Source organism: Cyrtonyx montezumae, unplaced genomic scaffold, assembly GCF_038088225.1.
Source record: "Cyrtonyx montezumae isolate F1298 unplaced genomic scaffold, pur_monq_1.0 scaffold_14, whole genome shotgun sequence".
Classification (NCBI taxonomy): Eukaryota; Metazoa; Chordata; class Aves; order Galliformes; family Odontophoridae; genus Cyrtonyx; species Cyrtonyx montezumae.
Genome location: NW_027071870.1, coordinates 9872542 through 9895677, shown reverse-complemented (window position 1 = coordinate 9895677; position 23136 = coordinate 9872542). Strand labels below are relative to the sequence as shown.

General features: G+C 41.2%; 2 protein-coding genes across 5 annotated transcripts in view; one reads left to right on the top strand and one right to left on the bottom strand.

The window, feature by feature from the left end:
- Positions 1-18685, bottom strand: part of WAC (WW domain containing adaptor with coiled-coil) — a 53442-nt gene extending 34757 nt beyond the window's left edge. For both annotated transcript variants that reach the window (XM_065731423.1, XM_065731424.1), the window contains exons 1-3: positions 18602-18685; positions 18443-18479; positions 16857-17052 (exon numbers count right to left, since the gene is read on the bottom strand). In XM_065731423.1, coding sequence (XP_065587495.1) covers positions 16857-17052; positions 18443-18479; positions 18602-18642 — 274 coding nt within the window. In that variant the 5' untranslated portion in view covers positions 18643-18685. The remainder of the gene's footprint in view (positions 1-16856; positions 17053-18442; positions 18480-18601) is intronic.
- Positions 18429-21092, top strand: LOC136045501 (microtubule nucleation factor SSNA1-like). Of its 3 annotated transcripts, none has more exons than XM_065731430.1 (2): positions 18429-18445; positions 20476-21092. In XM_065731430.1, the coding sequence occupies exon 2, from the start codon at positions 20538-20540 to the stop codon at positions 20880-20882; it is 345 nt and encodes a 114-aa protein (XP_065587502.1). In that variant the 5' UTR covers positions 18429-18445; positions 20476-20537; the 3' UTR covers positions 20883-21092. The 3 variants fall into 3 exon arrangements, with proteins under 3 accessions (XP_065587502.1, XP_065587501.1, XP_065587500.1); XM_065731429.1 differs by lacking the exon at positions 18429-18445 and adding an exon at positions 18591-18661 and having other exon boundaries at positions 20476-21091; XM_065731428.1 differs by lacking the exon at positions 18429-18445 and adding an exon at positions 19197-19420 and having other exon boundaries at positions 20476-21091.
- Positions 21093-23136: the final 2044 nt, after the last annotated feature.

Below are 23136 nucleotides of genomic sequence, written 5' to 3'. Positions count from 1 at the left end.
ACAATACTTTGAATTAAAGATCAGACTGCTCTAATAAAGCAACTAATTTTTTTCTTTCTCCCTCGCCCCCCATCTTTCAAAACAAGCTGAAACTTTCCAAAAACCTCACACTAACAACTACAGCATCTACTCATAACCACCTTAAACATCCAAGATTTTGGCCAGACACAAAGAATAAGCTTGCAGCAATTACAATAGAATACTACTGTATGGCACTGGACTATACATTTCCTAACTTCATACAGTCTAACATACACAGAGCACTTATGTTCCCAAGTACTTTGTTAATACCCTCCTTTTGTCCATAGTAAGAAATATCAGTGTAGATAACACAAATAAAAGTTTACAAATGCTTACCAGCTGGGCAGATAACACTAAAAATGCTCCCTAGCAAAAACCAGTGCTGCAGCTGAACCTCAAAAGCCAGTCCTTTCCCTTCACTCTCTCCGATGAGGACAGGGATTCAGGAAAGGCCCTGAGATAGCCTTCTGTGCTCAGAGACCAGGCATTTGGAAAGAAATGCAGGGCAGCAGAAAAGCAAGGAACCTCATTCAAGTTACTTATTCAACTTCACATAGAGCTCAGTGACACTCCCTTCCATCTCTTAGCTAATATGTATTCATATGTGCTGAGCCAGAGACACTACTAGAATTTGAACTTCCTCAACAGCTCAGACTGACATTCATTATTTGTTATCAGAAAAAATGTAACAGCATGACAGTAGTAGTCACAGTAGTGACATTTTATGGAGATAACTAAGACTTGTTTAAGCAGTGAAACAGCTTTATCTAAGTACACCTGAGCTAAGATAACTGAAGTGTATTTCGGTTCCCATCTTGTTAATTCGATGCAGGTCTTTGTGCAAAACACTTGCTGAAGTTCTCCATATGGGAGGGAGTAAAAGTTGCATAACAGGAACACAATACCCATGTCTAAGCAGTAACTGAACAGCCTATCACAGTCATTTTTATTTGCTGCACCTAAAAGAAATTTTTGTTCTCCAGTGCAATTTTAGGTGGCCTGCTGTATTGAAATAAAACATGGCTGCCTTCCATAAGTAATTATAATTACACAAAAAATTGCATTTTTCTAGCAGATCAGTAGCCTCAGAGAATACACCAACTGGTCAGTAATACTTTGCAGAAATTCATAACACACTAAGCTGAAGGTGTAGTGCTCTGACAAAATTAAAGACAAGCCGATCACTCTGCTGTCCAACTACTCATTACACCCTTCAAACTGAAAGTTTTACACTACAAAAACAACTTACAAAGCCTCTTCTCTGCTCCTGCCCCATCTCCTTTTCTGGAACAATGAAGTCTGTGCTGTTCTGCAATGTTTGCTTCTGAGGACCTTCTTCCCACTGGAAGAAAATTTTCATCTTTTTTCTCAAGAGTTACCACTTACACAAGCTTTCCCAGAACCCAGTCCAAGACATCACTACAAACGGAGCTGTATATACACAAAGTGGGACAAATTACAAAGGATGAAAAGGATTCTATAAACAAGTTATTTTTCAGAAAAAGGTTAGAATGCAGCTTTCCTTCTAAAATGGTACAAGAAAACCAACACCTCCAGAAGGAAGGGGGAGAACTACTAAACCACTGAAGGTCAAGGACTTCCACTGATTTATTACTGAAACTCAAAAGTTACTGAGTTTCCTGACACTGAGAGTCAAATAACTCCAAGATATTATTTTAATGAAACACACCTTCTAATTTTTCCTTACACATTACATAATGAGTTTGCTATCTTCTGTTTACATTTGTATTCTTAATTAGATCTATCTAATTTTATTTCAGACTCAAGTTCATTTTCAGGCTAGAGTACAAACTATTCTACAAAGAAAATCTGTTACTGCCTCATCAAAAATGAAAGGGAATATAATAATAAAATGGCTCAAATTACATTCAGACTTCTCAAAAGTAATTCAGAGACTCCAGAAGTGAAGAGGCAAATTGTTTTGCTAGGGTTGCACTTTAGAACAGATCAAACAGGTTGGGTACTTCTCACCAGAAGAAGATATAAACCAACCACCCCTTTCCGATTTGTTTTTCTTGTTGTAACTATTTTGTTGTTTTCTTCCCCCTCCCTCAGCCCCCAGCTCATCCACAGTTAACAGTGAGAAACCATTTTTTGACCCCTACACAACTTCAGAAGCAATTGGGTCCAGTGAAGAAAGTTCAGTGAATGCAATGAGCTCCTGAAGGACCCTGCATCCCAAAGCTGTTCTCTGCAAAGAGACTAAGGGGATCATAGATTTGCACTTCACTCCTGAAAAGCATTAATGGGTACCAGAAAAGGGGAAGACTGGAAGATTTGTAACCCTACTACAAGTCACCTCACTATAGGCTCTTTTTCTACCTGTATCTCTCGAGATATATGTCAGTTCACACAGAGAACAGTTTTACTCATGTGCTCTACTAAAACTACGGGCTCCGACCACCTCTGTGCAGGGAAAAGAGAAGAGAAACAAAATTGCAGGTTGTCTTCTACAGGTCCTCTTGGAACAATAGACAACTAACAGCTCAGAGCAATGTAACAGGAATAAGGAACACGAACATGCAAGGAAAGAGAATAGCTGGAAAAGGCAATTGCATAATACGGTATCATTTCCATTTCCCAGAGGTGATGACATTTTTTTAGGTTCGTTCACAAAACTGATTTCTGAATACAGCAAGGAAGAGATCCTCGAGTCTCCTGGTCTCTCTTCAACCAACTTCAAGTTACTGTATGTAATATAAATACCTGGTCACATATCACTTCACAAAGGTGGAATTCCTAATAACTCAAAATTCAAACCACTTTGCATAACAGTTTACCTTCTTTTAAAATTAAACATAAAAAAAAAGTTAGACATCCAATTATCTGGAGGCATGCAGTTATGTTCCCACAGGTGGCCCTGTCCTGGCTAACACTGACATCCACCCACATCACAACTGAATTGACCACTGCACTGAGGGTGAGTAAATTCACATAAGCACTGTCACAGAAACACTGCATGCTTCTAGTGCAACGTGAAGCCACCACAGAAGTCTCTCACCTCATAAACCCTGACCAGCTTTCTTCTTTACAGAAAACAGTGATAGCAGCAGTTTTCCTGATAGCACAGCCACCAAAACAAGAATAGGCAAAAGACGGTACAAAGGATTTAAAGTCAGTGTAAAAATTTACAAAGATGTTATTCATTTCTGAAGACCAGTAAGCAATAACATTTGAGTGAATGTGCTTATTTCTCACAAAATATGGCAACATCCAATCGACTTCTGAACTTTTTCGGTTAGAACACCTTAGAAAGATCCAAAAGTTTCTGAAGGAGACAAAGAACTTGAAAACTAGATGCTGAATTTAAAGGAAATTGGGAACTCTTAAGTGGATGCCGAGCTCCTCGTTATTTCCATTTATTTTTTCCACCCTTTGGATTTAGGGCATTTCATATAGACAGTTGTTATCAACATCATCAGTACTAACACTAAGCTACCTTGAGATCAATCAGGCTGAAAAAGCAGCTTAAGCAAATTTTCTCGTGGAATGTATAAGAAGGTACTGTGAACTTCAGCAACTCAAGAGACCTGTTCCCTCTAACCCATGACACCAGAAGATCCCAGTACAGCATCACCAATGAAAGTACATTTTAGTCTTTTTAATTCTGCTCCACACGAGCATACATTTGTATTACTTAGAGAAGAACAGGCCCCTAAAAAGAAACTAGATGTAGATGAAAATAAAGCAAAACCATGCTTTTGTTCTTGACTATAGCTCAGTAAACATTTCTATCTCTAATACAGTAAAAGAGAGCACAAAAGAGAGGTTCTGTCCTCAAGTAAGTACTTCATATAGGAAGAGGTTCTATTAATGACATGCAAAGCAAGAGAAGTGCTAAACTGATAGCCAGAACTCTCACCACAAACTAATGATGACATTACCTCAACTCCAGCATGGATCAGCACAGCATAAGGACAACAGACTCAATTTCCCCCTTCCAAGGACTTGCCACGAAACCCAAGTAATCAGCCCTCCCACGAAACAAGGTGCTGTAACACAACCCAAGTCTGACAGCACTTCAGTCACGTGCTGTCTGATGTTAGGGAACGACATTTTCATGGTCCTGATGGACATAGTAAACAGAAAACAGCCTGCAACCAATCCATGCCTTCACTAACATGCAGGGGAAGCTGACATAACTGAAGAAGAGTTAGATTCCATGTCAATTGGGACAGATTTATTAAAAATATTAATCCATTTGAGGTTTTAAGGTGCAGATGCATGACCTATGAAGATCACACAGAAAACAAACACCATACTTTACATACTAGTCAAAGGTAATAGTGAAGAAGAAAAAAACACCATTTAATTCAAGTTAAATGAGCACAGTACAGCTACATTCGGCATTCAATTATAGCAAGGATCGGACCAAAGAATATATACATAAGCCTCATTTTCAGTATGATGGATTCACAGCCACAGTGTCAGGCTGGGCGTTCTGTGCAGCTTAATAAGGGCAACAGTCTCCTAAAATATGGAGCACATTACATCAAAATACATTCATCTTCCAATTAAATAACTCTTAAACATATACTTAATATTCAACTAAGTTTTCCTGGAATCTCTTTACTAGAAGAATATACCTCTCCAAATAAGCTCCAGTTACGTTCACTAACTGAAAATACATTTTAGGATTATCTGGTTGCCGAAGTGCCTCATTTGCTTCCCTAGCTAAGTAAACACTCCAAAGGATTACAGAGAGCTTGCAGTCATAAGTTTAGACAGCATTTTGCCAGAAAGATGTACTTGACACTGCTTGAATTTGAAAATGATCAAATTGTTTCTCGCATCAAATCAGGTAAATACAGCTTTCCTTCAGAAGAAATGAGAGGATTTGAAAATTAAATGTGTTAACCTGCCAGCAGCAGGTGCCTGAGCGAGTAAAGTACTTAACTAGGAGGGATCCACACACCCACTGATGTTACTCAAGGGTGACACCTGACATGACATCACCCATCATCTAGAGGAATGTAAACACGTGGAATAAACACAGTAGGAAGAAACGAGACAAGGTACACTACCTCATCTGGATAGAAATGTTCATGCAGACGTGCACTATTTTTTTACTGAAGGCAAGTAAAACAAAACCTTCACATTTTTCCTTTTTCATTTGCAAGTGAACAGCTACGTTTGAAATACATGTGAGATAAGTAAGGCAGATCACGGACTTCCTTCCTCTGCTTTTGCTACTGATAGAGATATGAATAATTAATAATTCTGCTCTCTGACAAACTCGGTAACAAACCCACTGAGAGTGGAAAAGGACTGCTGCTTGTGAAGGACATAAAACAGCCCAGTATTTAATACAGGAAACGAAAGGAAAGCAACCCATCTGTGTAACTGGGACACAGCTGTAAATACTGTTCCTTGAAAATATTTTGAAAAAGTCTGACGTGCCCAGTGTTTTCCAAGATGCATCAGATTTCTACAATAATACCATATTCAACAAAAGAAAAGCTTTTTAAGTCTTACTTGAGATACTGAATTTCTTAAAGCAATAGATCTAACAGGTTTGAAAAAGGGAAAGAGGGAAAGAGGAATTTATTTGAAAAGTTTTCCTATGTTCCTCGCATATATATATATATATATATATATATATATATATTCCCTCCCATAGTAACTGAACACACTAACTCACTAACCACTAAACCTAATATTAACACGCCCATTACTATGGATATTTTTTCCTCAAGCAGTTTTCCTTTAGCAAAAAGCCTGATCCTCAGATTTCTGCAGTAAGCAGATTAAAGCGTGCTAGAGGCCAAACCAAAATCACAGAAATCACAAATCCTTAGGTACAGCTACAGAATAAACATAAAGCTCTCACTTGACTAAAGCGGGCCAGAAATGGTTGTTATTCTTAATTAAAAATCATTTTTATACAAACATATGTATGTATTATCTAATATAACTGAGGAGTCCTCTTCTCTGGAGACATTCAAGACCTGCCTGGACACCAACCTCTGCATGGGGGTTGGACTCTATGATTGCTGGTGGTCCCTTCCAACCCCTACAATTCTGTGATTCTGTAATCGTGCTTTGTTTCTGCAGAAATTCTCCAGCATGTTCAGTTTTCACACACTTTTCTTTGGTAGGCAGCTTCTCTGCCAGAAAAGTCATATGGAATAACAACAGTGCCAGCTTTGACACACACTCTTCACAGAGAAATAGGAAATCCAAGGCACTGCTTTACTTCAGCAATGGCCAAACTTGTTTTGTTTAAAAACAAAAGAAGCTTGACAGATTCGGAGATTAAAACACACATACAAAGATGACATACATAAATACATTTTCTTCCTCTTGAATTGCCAGTGTGATTCTACCTTCCCCATTCAGGATCCACCAGGTCACAACCTCTACCGAGTGAGCTCACACACGTTAACAGGTGATGTGCCTGCAAGCTCTGTTTTACCTCTTGTAAACACAGCAGCATTTTGGGTTTTAGTCACCTGCTCACAAGGAGGCACAGATGAGTCCTTTCTGTTTGCATTTCTGGTAGCTCTTTCAATGGGCTGAAGTTAGGAAGTTGTTAAGAAGGAATTTCAGGTTATCAAATGAACTGGACTCATGCACTCAGATTTTATGGCAAGAGTTTTCTGAGGCATAAAAATCACATGCCTTGAATCTACCATTACCTACCCAAAAGCAGGGAAGCTACAGACTGATCAAATACTAACAGTCACAATTTAAAGATCAGAACACTGTTGTTTTTTATTGCCATATAACACACAAAAAAAAAATAAAAGGCCAAAAAATTCCAACTATTTGTAAAAATGGAAATTTTACAAGAGGTTTCTTTAAAATTCCTTATTTGCAATAAGAAGCTGTACTAATTTAACCGTGACCAGTTCTTTTTGTTTTATTTAAAATATTAGTAAAATTAATGCAAAAATGCTGTTCAATATTGCCTTATTTAATATTTAAAGAAAACTGATGAAACAATGTAAACAGAAGTAACCTAGTTCATGCTGCTTCTCATCTCATCCCGCAGCCACCTCGGTCTCTAAGCCCAGTTCTATTACTCATGTTCAAAGCTAAAGCTGAAGGCAGAAAGCAGAAAACAGGACAGCGAAGCAGAGGTCACCACCAAGCCATCACCTTATACTGTCTTTGTTTCCTATAGGGTCACAAAGACCGAGACAAGTACCTGAACCAGTAACCCAGCAGACTTGATATCAAGAAGAGAAAAAACAACATTTTCATTTGCATAACTGATTGCATATCTTCACTTTCTCACCGTATAGATATGAAAAAAATTGATCATTTCAAGAAAAGATAATTCCTTACAGGCTACAAGATAACACAGTGATCATCTCTAGCAAGTGAAAACTTTTGCAGCAGAACTCAGGAAAAAAAAAAAAAGCCTAAACTGTTTTAATTGTCAGTAAAAAAGTTAACCATAGCAAACAAGAAAAAATACTAGAAGCACTAGAATTTGATAACCTCAAGCAGCTTTTAGATGTGAGGGGAAGAAGAATTTAACTCTAGTTATTCTCCAAGATCACATTATTCTGCAAAAGCACTATCTACTCATGATGAGTTTAAGGAGTGCAGCACATTTCCAGCATCACCTCTGGGAGGTGTCCAAGTCCAGGATGGATGGGGCCCTGGGCAACGTGCTCTGGTACCAGACCTGGAGGCCTGTGGCAGTGGGGTTGGAACTTGATGATCCCTGGGGCCCTTCCGACGCAAACCATTCTATGATTCTGCAATCTCTAACCCAAACAGAGCTCTTTATTTACAGAACGCATCAATTACTTTCTAACCTTCATATTATAAGATTTAATTTTGAACTCACTTGTTTGATGGCATGGGAGGGGAAAACAGGAGGGCCTTACTTATAAGTCTTTAAAAAACAATTGAGACAAACGTGTCAACCTTTCTGTAACAGTTCTTCAGGCAAGGAAGACAAGAAATGTAATAATTTCTTTGGCCACATGCAAATTCTGCAGGTCTAAAGCAGAAAAGCCATTCCACAACAGTCATATAGCATTCAAGCAGATGAAGCTTGTCGTTATGGCCAACTCAAACTAAAATCCAATCTGGCAAACATATGAAGCAGCAAAGCAAGCTGAGGCACATACACTGCCAGATCTGGCACAGTTTCACTTGACCTCATAACCGCACCACAAAGAGCACGCTCTCTATGACCAAATCCTACAGCACAGCACATTCACAGGTTCATAATCCTCACATTCCATGAGCCAAGCTCAACCACTCTGAAAAAGGAAAAGTTGTCACTGGAAGGATATATAGAAAGTCAACTAACAATTTTTAATCCATTCTAATTTGAAAAAGCCACTAGCTTAGAAGACACGAACTACAAATATTCATGTTAATGTTTTACCTACCAAAGGACCTCTGAACAGCTGGTTCAACTTTCTGCAGTGAAAAAAAAAAACCTTAGAAAACTAAGTCATCCAACTTTAAAACTTCCAGCCCTGCAAAAATTGCCACAGTTAAATTACTCCAATTAGTTCTAAGAACACTGACAATTGTGCCAATTTTTCTATTTTCTGAATACTTAGATTAACTGGATTTTGCTTACATCTCTGCTACCTTAAAGAACTCTTGATTAGGCCGTTTCTTTTTCCTGCAATTATTCATTAAATAAACCCTTAAATGCTTCCTTTTAACTAAATCAAGAGTTCTTCAGATCTCTCCCTCTAATGCCCAAGTATCAGTTGCAGTCATTTCCTTGCCTCTTTTCTGAAAATCTCCATGTCAGTATCTTCTCTCAACTGTGAAAAACAAAATAAGATACTGAATTCCAGTAGCTGTCACAGTAGCACTGAGAGGTAATCTCTGTCTAGTCCTGCCTGATACTCCTCCGATCATGTAACTTTCTGGCTAGCACTGCACCCAGCAGTTATGTTCTTAATTGTGTCAGGAGTTTCACATCTGTTTTCAGAGTCATCGCTGTACATAGCTGTTTTCCTTCTGTTAATGCTTACTCTCCGTCCAACATTTCACACAACAGCCCACCTTCAGTCGCAGAGAAATCAGCATTTTCCCCTTTGCATAACTTAGCTCTGTAGCACTGAAAAGTTTTTGTTTGTCATTCGGTCGTAGATTACTGGTAAGTCATGAACAATCCTACAATTTCTTCCTCAGAGACAAGAATGTTTCTACTTAGGTACAAAATTAAACCAGGGAAAAAATAGGAAAAAAACAAAAACATATTTAATGAGATTTCAAAACTGATTCCAAAAGTAAGTTTTCAGTTTTTGGCTTTTTTGGCCTGTAAAATAATGCAAGTAATATTTCCTTGATTCAAAAATCTCCATGTGTTTAAATTCAGTTGGTAAAAATCACCAGACAGAAATTAGCTTCTAAATATCAAAATACCAACTACAAAAGCTTAGGGAAAAAAAAAAAAGATACTGTCAAGACTCCAGCCACACTTCAGTCACTCTAAGGTGAGGAATTAAGCTCTGGAAACCAGCTGCTCATATTTGAGTACCTGGCCTGTGTCAGTTCGAGTCATAGCGCACTACATCCCTTTTCTGAGTGCTGACAAAGCAGTAAGTTACACTTTATCATATTGCTGCTGTGGAAACTAAACTAGGTATGTCTTTAAAAAAAAAGCAGCAGAAATAAACTACAGCATTAAACTTTGACACGCTGTTCCTTTTTAACTCACTGCAGCAGTTACAGAAAGGAACTAATTATTCTGAATGGGCCTAATCAACACAGGTATTAAGGTATCTTCTCTTCATTCTTTTCCAACACGCTGTAATTCTGCTGCATGCATGGAATCACATCAAAGCCACAAGCATTCACCAGACAGCATAAAAAAAAGAATGAATAATGAGGTCTCTTGTCAGTCATCCACTCAACAATTTACCTCCCTTTCCAGTAAGTTGGAATTCAGACATTCCAAGTGGACGTTATTCTTGAACAGTGCTCCAAGAGTCTACTTCTTGTCAGTCTCTAGTCAGAAGTAAGTGTAAATTATCTTAAAACTTGCCTTTCAACCTCTGAAGCTTGAAGAAAAATCAAGTACTGTCCAGGAGAAAAGGCATGAATACAAAAGTGTTTCTCTCAGACCCAGTAACCTGCAGCTAGACAGCAGGAGTTCGCCAGTATTTTTCCACCAAACTCATTTGTAAGTGATCCTTCCTCAACAGAACTTCTCAGGAGACACTCTGGGGAATCTGCAAAAGGTCTTCAAGAAAGGAAATTGAATCTTCTCATACTGAAGTTGCAGCAGAAGCACCTGCAGATCAGTACAACCATGTTTTGATATCCTTTGCAATTCAAGAGAAAATGTTAACAGGACATCAATCTTCCTCATCATTAAGGCACGCTTCTCTCTTCAATTCTACATTTAAGTCCAGAAATTCATCATAACCAACCCACTGGCAAAGCAAAAGCATTATGAGCATCACTGTTTAGAACTGTTTTTCAATAGGAGTACTTTTATTTTTTTTCCCCTTAACTGAACAAATTCTACAAGGAACAATTTCCCTCTACTCTGAGAGTAAAGATTTTCCCAGGAATTGCCTGCAAAACTTGTACAGAAACCGGACTTCAAAAACAAAAGTAGTTAGCACTGCATGCTCAGTGCCACTGAATTACTGTTTTCCACCACAAAGTTATTACAGCAAGCTAAGCTAGAAGATGTCTTGTAGAAGGCAAATCACATTTCAGTGATTTCTCTTCTCTCAGCCAGAACAGGGGCAGAGCTTCGTCTGCAAGTTCTGCATAATGTAGTGACTTAGGCAGGCTTATTTGATAGCCTATATGGAGACGGTAGAAACAGCAGGGAAGAAAAACATGAGTTGTCAAGAAACAGTACTTCTCTTTAGAGAAGAGTTATGTCCCAACTAGCAATTAAGGAACCAACTTTAATCAGGGGCCATTAGAGAGTACAGAGTAATTTCAGCAAATAAAGCCACATCATTTACAAATTGCTCTCTTCACTGTTGCCTGGAAGCAGACAACTCATCAGAAGTACCCGTTGTCACTGCTGCCTCCCACATCCAGAAGAGCAAACCAAAAGCATAGAAGCCCGGAGAGCAGCCCGCATACTTCACTTCTGCAAACTCAAGTCTGGAAACAAACCTTCAGAAACCACTATGGTGAGTAAAGTAATCACAAAGGAGTGTGATTTTTATATACCAGGGATATGCAAACTTTACAAACCTCGTCCATGGCCAGTATTTTCCTTCTCCAAATACTAAACTTCACATAAAAGCTTATCAGGTCTAGCTGTTAGAATTGCTTAAACAAGTTACACTTACAATCCAAAATGTTTGTGAGTTCTTACAACACTAAGAGATGCATATTCCATGTAACAAAGTAACCACAAAGGGAAACCTTGAACTGATCTATTTACAGATCTTCATTTTACATACTAGTAAATGAGACTGGCAAATAACATTCCCAGCATCATAATCCTAATACCAACAAGTTTTGGGAATTGGCTGCAACAAAAGTTCACAAACAAGCAGCATCACTTGTTGCCATGTGCTGGAACTTCCACTTTGTATCGACTCCCATTAGTGTACTGCCTTTACTCTTACAAACTAGATCAGATACTTCATTAACAGACAGAGCACTTCACCCATCTAAATGCACACCTTAAAGTCTCAGCTTTTAATACTGTCATCTTGATAGCACAATTCTTTCCAACTATTATTAGCACTAAAAGCACCTTCCATCCTATGCTTTTTAAAAGCAAGCTTTGCAGATAGTTTTCAAAAGTAATTTTGAACATCAACATGAGCTTCAAAACTAAAGAAGCACATACACAAGGTGTACCTGTGATACTGTTATTACACTTTTCCTTTTTTTTTTCTGAGATTATCACAGCAGAACAAAAAAAAAAACCAACCACACAAACAAACAACAAAGCCCTAAGCTTTGTTCATAATAATAATCATAATAACCATAATAAAAAGCCAACACAACTGATACAGCAAAAAGTCACTTCGGAAACATTGTCGTGCTGCAGAGCAAATCTAAAGTTATTTTCCATTATCTGCAACTGTATTATCTACAATTTCCAAACTTTTACTGCAAACTCTTAAAATTAACTATCGCCAATTGAAGGTTCTACTACTAGTGAGACATACAGAAAGCTTTTACTCCAAATTAGACACCCAAAGAAAACCACAGAAAACTACTTTTTCACGTCTTTTTCTTTTTTTTTTTTTTTTTTTTGTAATCCAACTAAAAGTTTTTTAGTCCTGGAAATTACACTTACAAATAAATAAATAAGCAAACAAACAAACCACTCTGATGTTGGGGATGAGGTGCAGTTCTCAAAGCCTGTTTCATGGATGCCCCATGCTCTCATCTGTATTGCAGACTTCACTCATCCCAGGTTGAATGGTGACTGCGAGGAAACTTTCTTCACAGTAACGACTAATTATCAGCAGCTGACACTGACTGAATGGCTAGCATCTACTCCATCTGCTTCCTCAACCCTTTGCTCTGCACTATGTTTTGCTGTTCTCAGACTTCCCTCTTTTCAGCAGTCCTATAACTTCCTCTTTGCAATGCATGCTGCCCAAGCAGCTTCCACTCTCTTCCACCCACCCTGATGCCATTCATTTCTGCCAGCTAATGAAAGATGATGCTAATGTAACCAATGGTTAGCTTCTCATCCTCTGCTGCGAGGGTTGCTAATACAAAAAGAGAAGTTCACTTCCTGCTTCCAGCTGCTGAGCACTCCCTCTGCAATGAGGACTCTGGACTCCTTCAGGAACAACTAAAAGCAATGCAGAGTATCTCATGACACAAGCTCCCAGCAGAAATTCTTTATAACTAGGAATACATGCAGTGTTCTACACAGGCCCTGACAGCAGTACTTATATGAATCTTAGCACAGAGTAAAGAGAGTGGTTATTGAGAAAATTCTTAACTGACAATTAAAAAGCATGCAAAAAAAACAACATTCACTTTTGGTTATATTTTGGAATTTAAACAACAGATTATAATCAAATTTAATCAAAACAGCATACAGTCCAGCTATAAAAAATTCACACTGCGTACACTTATGCTCTCCATTTCTTTTAAACAGTCTGTTAAGATCCTAACACAAAGAAAACATTTGTTTTGAAGTCTCCTAATGATAAAAGAACAGAAATACTCAGTATCTGTTCTGTAACAGAACAGAATTACTTTTATTTGCACAAAGTTTTGCTACATTTCTTTGCAATCACTTGTTGGTCATACTGGCACATAAACCTTTAAGTCAGAAGAAATGCCCTTTAAAATATATAACATAAACCCTGAAGGCCACCTCTTTGTTTTTACCCCTAAATGATACATGTATACACACACACACACCTCTCCCTCACAGCATTCCCAAAGCTACCCTACATATCTGACCACTATGCATTTTCTTTCCTGTATTTTCCACCTTATCATTACCTCACTTCTACCTTCGAAAAGACTTACACAAAGATCATCTACCATCCCTGGGCACTATAATGTCAAAATCTTTGTACTTTCCTTTTCTTTTTAATGGAAACACTCTTCCACATTTACAATGCCCTTCATAGCTCCATTCCCTGTAAACAATGCTAGCCTCAACTCTCTATCTGTTACTGTTAAGGAACTTCACACTTGAGTTGGTCTCCTAAGACTCCTAATCTCTTACAACTCCACTATTGCCTATAGCAGCTGACCTAGAAATAAGAGATTGGGAGAAGGGGGGTGGCTGTTCATTAGATTTCAAGCCCTTGCACATACAGATAATATCCTCATGCACAGGGACCTGAAAGCAAGAACAAAGTTATTCCAGCACTCTGAGATGCTAGACTTGCAAGCACTCTTTGGAAACGAGGGATGTGACAAAAACTTGCATGTACTTTACTGTTAATACAAGATAAATTTGAAAGTCTCTCTCCAGAGAAACAAATGTCTCCATAGGTGTTCTCTCTCACAGGAACCATGTAGGAAGCAACTCTGAAAAATGCTTTGTTTGCACTGCGTCAGTATGGAGGGCCTACTCTTAACCCAAGTTCTGAAACATTAATTACCAAACCTTGGCTATCAATAATCAATAACATTTCTTATGGATACACTTCTACAAATAAAAAATTCCCAGTATAAAATATGATGTATAAGTACCTTTATGCAGGGAGCAAAGCTGTTCACAGTGGGAGGACTCTAACGTTTATTTATTTATTCATTTTAAACCAATTTAATGATAGGTTTTTCATGTTGTGTGTACACCTAAATCTTTAAACAAGGGTTAGCCATTTCTGCCTTTGCCACAAGAAATTGTGCCAACTGGGACTAAATGAGTTCCCAGCACCCATCAGCATGCTGGATGACTGTGTTTTTTTGCATCACTTCACAGCAAAATTTAGTACAGGCAATATTAAGAGTGACTACTTAAACACTAATGTGAAAGGGAACAGATCAGGTTAATTCACCTTCATGTTCAGCAGTAGCACCCCACATTCCTGTTCTGATTTGCTTTCTAAGCGGTAAGAAAAAAATAGAGTGCTTATTTGGGGCTTCAGTGCAGTCTGGGGAAATCAATACTGGAGATTTTTCAATGGAGTTTGCTTTGCTAAGTTCAGCTAGATCACAGGAAGGCAGTAATAACTTTGTAAAAGCTCCAAATCAAGGACTACTCATTTAAAAATAATGAAACACACAGCAATTACAAAAACAAACAAACCTATCTTTTTTTTCCCCAGAAGTCACTCCACAGTGTTAAAAAAACTAGGTCACAGTACAACTGTGATGAAAACTTACAGCATTTTTTTAATCTTGATATCTACTCATTTAAACAGAGCAAGATTTATCTTCTTTCTCCCGAAGTACATCTGTAAATGGAAAACTGAGGGAATAGTAGAAAAAATAAAATCAAATCAAACAGTACCTCTATGTAACTTGACAGACAACACTGGAAACTGTCAGATTGTGTCTTTTGGGTACCAGCAATACACCTACACCCTAACACCTACCTTTAATTCACTCTGACAGAAAGATTTGGTAAATCTTAGTGAGACGTAGAAAATAAGATGCAAAACCTTCAAACTTGCAAGGAGTTACTCTGGAAGACAAAGCTGGCATTCCCCCGGCCCACATCTGCTCAGCTTTGGTTCAGCAATACACAGTACTTAACTTTGTTTGCTCCTGAGTATACGCTAGAAGACTGAAACTGGCACCAAAGTAACCTTATCAAGAAGGCACAAGAAATACCACTTCTTCATTAATATAGAAGAGCACTGACGCTCTTTCAAAATTAGTAACTTCCCTCAAATGTCTAAGACTACTTCCTTCTCCTGGTCCACAGATGCATAATGTAGACAAGACCATTTTCAGATAGAATAAAGGACGTTTTTCATTATATCATCAGCAGTGGGACAGCATTCCTTAACACTTAAAAAGCTACAAATAATTCCTTTGCCTCCATCATGACTGTCTACATCCACACCTCAGATCACTCACCAACTATTCAGTCCAGCCACATTCAGTGAGAGCTTTAGGATCTGTTTTCTATCCTCAAAAACAATTTTAGCATTAAAATAAGCAAATACGCACCCCACATTGAGTCTCATCCTCCAGACACTGTCATATATGCATAACTCTGCTAACTGCAGCTTCACTGAAATGGTTACTGACGGCACCAGAACTCAGCAGAATTAGAGGAGGTAGGACAGGTACCTTCAGACAGGTGAATGAGGAAAAGAATGCCCTTCTGTGTCTTGGAAAGTAGTGTGGAATAGCAGCCTAACAGTTCTGCACATGCATTTCATTCTGAGATTACTGTGCTTTCAAGTACGACCAAATATAATGAAAACCAATTTACTAATAAATGTTGCAGGTCACTGCAAAACTTCTACACAGTAATATCTTGTTATCTGTGGTCTACTATTAATCCCCAAAAGCATCATAAATAAACTTCGGCTATGGAACTCTATGGAACTATGTTCCATGGAACATTCCAAAGGAGACAACCATGTTTTCTTTGTTACTTTAACAAGTAACAATACTGCCGTGAAAAATACATCTGTACAGCACAGGTTGCTAGCTTTATATACAACTTTTATCAGTGCTTCTTTGTCTCAAGTTCTCTAACTGAATACTTTATAACCTGATACAAAGAACAAATATAATACTTACAGGCTTCCAAATTCAGTCAATGACAAGTTTCTGAAACCTCCTGCAACCAGCTGTTACTATCTTCTATTAAAAGGGAAAACCTACTCCTACCTGTTATTTTCTATTCCTACCTCCTAAAAACATCAGCTTAAAACTTCTGAGCATGCTCCTATCATCTAAATTACACTGTAAACAGACAGAAGGATACCTGACTCAGGCTACCTGACTCGAAGCTTCTGCCAAGAGATACTGTACTAAATGCTATCTTTGATTATAATTTTAAGATTGTTAGGAGTTCTACACAGCAACTAGATACAAAGCTTTTTTGTTTTTTTATCATTTTACAGGGTGTAGTCTAAGAAGCACATAACTACATTACAGAAACACAAAATTATATTTTAAAAATAAGTCTCTAAGACTGCCAATACTAGTGAAAAATCTAGAATACCATTTCATCTTATTGAATGCTGCACCATGTCTGAAATAAGTCACACGCTAAAAAAAAGGCAATTTAATCTTCGTGGTTTGAACAAAAACTATCATAGCCACAAAAATAAGACAGCTAACAGGTGTTACAATGCCTATTTCCAAGGAAACATGCTTCCTGGTTTCACTGTAGTCTTCCAAACATCAAAGAACATCACTTAGCACAATGCTCCCTTCACCTGAGTGACAACTGTTAAATTTCATGAGAAAGTAGAAATTGCTTAAATAAAGGTTAATTAAAAATAACTCACCACCATCCCTCTCTCTAACTCTGTGAGTATGCACACTTTTTGCTTTACTGTGCCCTGTGTTGTCACCGTATTTGTTTTCAGGGCTATCAGAGCGCCGCAACATTTTATTTGGTGGTGAAGGATCTGTGGTGTCTCGCATCTTGTCATGACGATGATCACCACCACTTGGGTGACTCTTGGATGAGTACTTAAGAGCCTGAAACAGATCACAAGAGAACAGGCATACACACATTAAAATAATAGAAAGAACATTTTAATATCAGCCAAAAATTTTAGATCATTTTCCAAAATCCTTTTTAAAGTAATTAATTTTCATTTCCAATTTAAACAACCACCATTACTCCCTCTAATTTTAATTACCTACATTAAAGCAACAAGTCCTGTAATTAGGACTGAAACCATTTGCTCCCACCACAACATCCAATGTAACATTGCTGTTAAGATAAGCCTAATTTCTTTTTATCTTTTCAGTGAGGGATTGCATACTTCAAGCAGAAGGTGGGCCACAATACTCTGGCACTCAAAATAAGCACAAGTGCAGCTGGTATTAAAGAAATAAACTGAAAGTTACATTGAATCAGAGTAAACTGTATATATCTGTACTGTAATGGGGAACACTTTCTTTCACCTCTACTTTAAACTTCTGCAGACAGACTTCAGTACTAGCAACCCCATAACAGGTGCAAAAACAGGTGGGCAAAACATATAATGTGACAATTCACTCCTGAACATTTACCAAAATTGACATGTTCTGCCTCTTTTTGACCTGCTCAACTTTGCAGAGTGAGCTGCTGAGTGGCAATTGTTTACATTTACATGAATGGTCACTGACAGCTGCCTCGGACTGTCAAATGACACTTCACAGGGATAGAAACACTCAGAAATGTAATAAAACGGTTCAGCTATGTGCCCTAAGAAGAGCAGTATCACAACACACAGCATTCCCCAGACTCACACCCTCCTCAGGGTGTAATTTTTTTCTTCCACAGCCAAGGCAGAAGAATACGGGATTCACCATACTTAAATTGAAGTTATTGTCAAAAGCTGGAGGATCGGATGTTTTTGAACACGTCTAGCAGCTGGCAACTGCACAAATGAAGCTTCACTGGCAACCCCAGTTCAGAGTCTAAAATCATGCCCTGCTCAGGTTACAGTCCGCAGCAGCAGTTTTGGGGAGAAGAAGGGCCTTGGGGAGGGGGGCAGAAGGGGGGTGAACAAGCCGCCTTTTGTTTTTCGAAGGAAAACACTCGCCTCCCCCCGGGCTCTCGGCTCCTCCGCCCGTGACCCCGCCGCGCTCTCCCGCTCCTGGGCTCGCACCCTCCCGGCTGCTAGGCCCCAGCCCCGCGCTAGGCCTCTCCTCCCCGCCCGGCCCTCGCAGCGGCTCGGCGGCCCCACTCTCCCGGCTGCGAGCCGCCGCCTCCCCCCCACCCCACCCCGAGTGGCCGAGGGGTGCGCCGCGGGTCGGGCGGGAGCCGCGCGGGGCAGCGCGGCCTGCGGCGGCGGCCGAAGCCTGGGCTGGAGTAGCTCCCCCCCCCCCTTCCCTCCCCTGCTCCTCCTCCCGGGCCTGGCGGCCGGCGCGGCGGTACCTGGTAGGGCTGCGAGTCCCCCCTGCGGTCGTGACAGCTGCGGAGAAGGCGAGAGAAAGAGAGAGAGAGGCGTTAGCGAGGGCCGTCATCGGGAAGGGGCCCAAACATGGCGGAGGCGGGGGGAGAGCGGCGGGGGCCGGGGCCGAGGAGGGGATTTACCCATCACTGAGTCTCTGCTGTTTCCTCGCATACATTACCATCAATGCCCGGCCTGTGTGTGTGAGTGTGAGGGGACCAGGAAGGGACGGCCGCGGCCGGGCCACGGGCGCCGAGGGGGGGAGGAGGGGAGCGGCGCTCCGCCTCGCCGCCGACCGGGGGCAGGGAGGGGGCAGGGAGGGAGGGGGCGGCTCGGCAGCTGTGCTGGGAGCGGCGCTCACGGGCCCATCTCCGCCGCGCGCAGCCTGAGGGGAGACGCCGGCAGCTCGGCCCCGCTGAGGCGTTCCGGGAGCGCGGACTCCGTCGCTGCCGCCGCGGCCGCCTCCTCCCCCCGCTGCGCCCGCCGCCGCCGCCGTTCCTCCAACTACATCCGGGAAACTCGGGCGACGCCGCGCTCGGTTAACGTCGGCTCTTTTCGGCTCTTTCCGACGCGCTCCGTCCCCTCTGTCCCCTTTGCTCTCGGGCGACTCTGCCTTCGGCAAACATCGGCTGTCTCCGCCGAGCCCAACGCCCTTCAGTCTCTCCCTTCGGCAAACATCGGCTCGTTCCGTAGCTCTCCCCGTTCCTCCCCCCTCCGGCCGGTCGGCCCGCCTCGTCCTCCTCTCGAACGCTACCTGTCTTCGGAAAACATCGGTTATTTCCGTAGAGAAGCTTTCACGCTCCCGTCAGGGTGACGCCGCCTTCGGAATCGCTCGGCTATTTCCGTGACCCCTCGCCCCGCGGCTCGGCAGCGCTCTCGCTCGGCGCGGCCGTTGGCGGGGTGCGGCTGATTGGTCGAGGGAAACGGCCGGTGCGAGCCGAGCGGGCGGCAGCGCCACGCAGGTGGGGGGCGACGGGGTGGGGGGGAGGGGGGGGCTGTGAGAAGAACGGCGGGGCGGGGGGGGATAGGAAAGGGAAGCTCTCCCCTCACCTCCCCCCCTCCCCTTCCGCCCGGCGCCTTGATGTATAGGCAGGAGCCATTTTGTGTACGTTGCGCTCTGCGAGAGGTGATCGGCGGGGAGAGGTTGTTAAAATGTCCCTGGGGGGCCGGCGGGCCGGGCCGCCGCTCTGCTTCCCTCGCCGTTCCCCCGTTGAGGCGGCGGCGGCGGGGCTCGGTCACAACACGCGTGGGGCGCCGGCGGGACCTCGCGGTCACGTGACTGCGGCGGTGCACGTGTTCACCTTCTGGGGGTGGCGGCGGTACTGCGCGCACCGCGGGGCCCGGCGGGGCCCGGCACCGGGCGGATGCCGAGCTGGAGGAGCGGCTGCAGGGGAGCGCGCGAGGGTGGTCGGAGAGCGGGCTGCAGCACCTCGCCTATGAAGAAAGGCTGAGGGAGCTGGGCTTGTGCAGCCTGGAGAAGGAAAGGCTCTGGGAAGACTTGATAGAGGCCTTTGCAATGCTTAAACGAGCTTAAAAGCAAGAGGGAAATAAGCTTTTAACGCGGGTAGATAGAGATAGGACAGGGGAGAATGGTTTTATACTCGAAGAGGAGAGATTCAGATAAGATGTTGGGGAAATTTTTCGCTGAGAGAGTGGTGAGGCCCTGGCACTGTTGGTCTGAAGAACTGTGGGTGCCCCATCCCTGGAGGTGCTCTGGGCCGGGTTGGGTGGGGCCCTGGGCAGCCTGAGCTGCTGGGAGCAGGTTGGCCCATGGCAGGAGGTTGGGATTTATAGCAATAGGGATTTAAGGTCCTTTCTGATCCAAACCATACCATGATGTGGAGCTTGAACCTTGTCCCGCCACCTTTCTGAAAAGGGAAGTGACACAGTGCGACTCAGAACTGGCCTACTGACCTATAGCAACACTTTTCCTCGTGACCCTTTAAGCATAGCACCACACACAGTGACTCTATTACACAGTTTTTCTTTCTGTTCTTGTTTCTGTGTTAATGTGCAGAAGGCCGTTGCTGAGAGGGGACCTCAGGAAGCCATTGGAGGGCTCAGAGAGGAGAGTGGAAGATGACACAGCAGGGAGCTGTTCTTCAGGGTTACAACAATGAGCTCGTCAAGTGTATTGAAGACTTGTGTATGCAAAAAGAAGAGCTGAACAAACAGATCCAGCAAGCAGAAGAGGAAAAAAGTAAACTCCAGCACAAAATTCAAGTCCTGAATGAACAGTTGGAGTGTGTATGTGAAAACCTGGCTCAGAAGGTGGCTTCACGGAATGAGCTTGATAAAATTCTTGCTGAAACGGAAGCTGCTTACATGAAGATTTTGGATAGTTCTAGAACATTGCTTAATGTCCTGAAGAAGGAAGTGGGAAGCTTAAAGAATACGCCAGAACTGAAAAGTAATGTAACCTGAAGCTGTCAAATGTCTGGGCTTCCCAGTTCTAAAATTCCACTAGGTGAGATGCAGAACAGAACTCTACAGAAGCAGTATAAGCTGAGAGGGCTCTCGTCCAACTTTCCCACATTTTCCAAGGTTTTTAAATGCATTAGAAAAACTATAGATAAAACAAGTGAAATAAAGTTGCTGCTTTCTTATTAAAAAGTCATGATCTAATATAATTGCTGAAATCACTATGAAACTATGTTGCAAATACATAGCTGTACTAGATTTCAGTCTGCTGGTTTTGACAAGGTGATGCTTCGAGCTGCTGAAAGACAGGAAAAATGTTTTACTGGTTAGCTTTTGGACTGCTACTGTGGAATGCCTGTTTGATTGAATGGTACTTTAATTCTGGACAGAATGCTTACATTTTTTCCATTGCTCTTTTACCCAAAGCTGTGTTCATAGCTTCTCTGAAATCCTGCTGTCTTTCTCCCGTATGCCTTTTTTTTTCCTCTACCTACTTGCCTAGAAAGGAAGTCACTGTAAAACTAGTGAATGCAAGTAGCTCAGATACTACTGCTTCTTGCTTTACTGTTAGGAGCCAGATAGGAACCAGCTTTTTAGTCTTCTTAAGAAGTCTGTCATTCTCTCTGTGATCCACGTACAGCCCCTATTCACAATCATCTCTTATTTAGCTGTAATTTTGGAGGGATAATTTGAGAAAACTTGTATGAAAGCTTAAACTGTAAGACTGTGTCAGGTTCATCTGCCTTCTGAAGCTGTGCTCTACAGCCTTGATTAGGAAGGATTCACACTATAGTGAGAGATGGATTTGAGTGCAAGTGGGAGGCACGTGCTTGCAGGGCACAGTGCTGCAGGGGGCTGTACTGTGTAAATGAGGGCCAACTAATATTGCATTAGGGCTGGAAAGAGTAATGAACAACCTGGAATGGAGAGAAATAAACTCATGTGAAAGTTCAAAGTTAGATTAGTAGTAAACTTGCAGTTGTGAGTCATTCTTATAGATTAGATTAAATAGAACCCAGGTTAGAGACTGGATAGGAGGTAAGAGCATAGCAGAAATCTGTCTTGTTTCTGGTAGTTACTGAATGTGCGTGCACATGCATTTTGTCCTCCTCGTTCATGTATTATAGTGGCAGTTTTATGTTTAAGTCAAGTCTTCATAACAATTCACTAAATTAGAGGAAATGTGATTGTAATCTCTTTTGTTGATAACTGTGTCTCTCAGGTGCAAGTATAGAGGGTATGCAGATAGGAACAGTTTCAGTAATAGCTCTTCACTAATAATTATAAAAAAAATTTATATCCTGATTGCCACGCTATATCTTCTGCAGTGGGGATTAGTGAGACTGAGCTAATCAACAATTTACTTGTATAGCTTTGCCACTGGCTTCCCCTGAGTAATGCTGAGGCAGTATCAGGAGTACTGCTATTGTCGTAGTATGCCACAGTATTCATGACAGCTTTGTTTATACCGAAGTGAAACAGAAAAACTAGAATGTTGTTTTAGTAGCAAAAAGGTGATTTGGCTGGAATGCCTCTTGGCACTTCCTCCTCTTTTAGTCTGTTCACAGTAGTCATTAGTTTATATCAAAATAGGATATTTCAGTAAAGGTACTGAGTAAATGGCAAGGACTTTATATATATATATATATATATAAAAGAGCATATGTAAACTGATTCATCTTAGTAGTTCAGTGGGTAGGGTTAGTGATAGGAGGATGGTTGGACTAGATGATCTTGTAGGTCCTTTCCAACCTTATGAACCTATGAATCTTATTATATAAAAGGGAGTTTGAAATTGCCTACGTGAAAACACTTGGAAGGTTTCTTTACAGATTGATAGAGCAGTGCAGTTAAATTCTGTTATCCAATGATTATTGGTTTGCTTGTCTTCAAATAATCATGAGCCATAAATAATGTATCTCCTTGCTTTATTTAGGGTGCTAAAACTAAAAAAAGAAAGAAAGCATTTTAAGACTTTAAAGATACTTATCTCACAACCTTTATTACCTCAAAGCACAGCTGTATACTTGGGGACGTTGTATTTAAATTCAGATTTGTAAATGGAGAGCAATAGTAGAATATCTCCAGGGCTGTTGTTGAGTAACTTGGCAGCCTGGCAGTCATTGTGAAGTGCACCAGTGGAGCTGTAGCTCAAAACTGCTTCCTGCCTTTATATAATGCATTGACCCAAATTACCTCAGTGTATCTTTATTGAAGTCATAAACCCTTTTCAAGTGCATAGGTGTTCTGTTTTTTT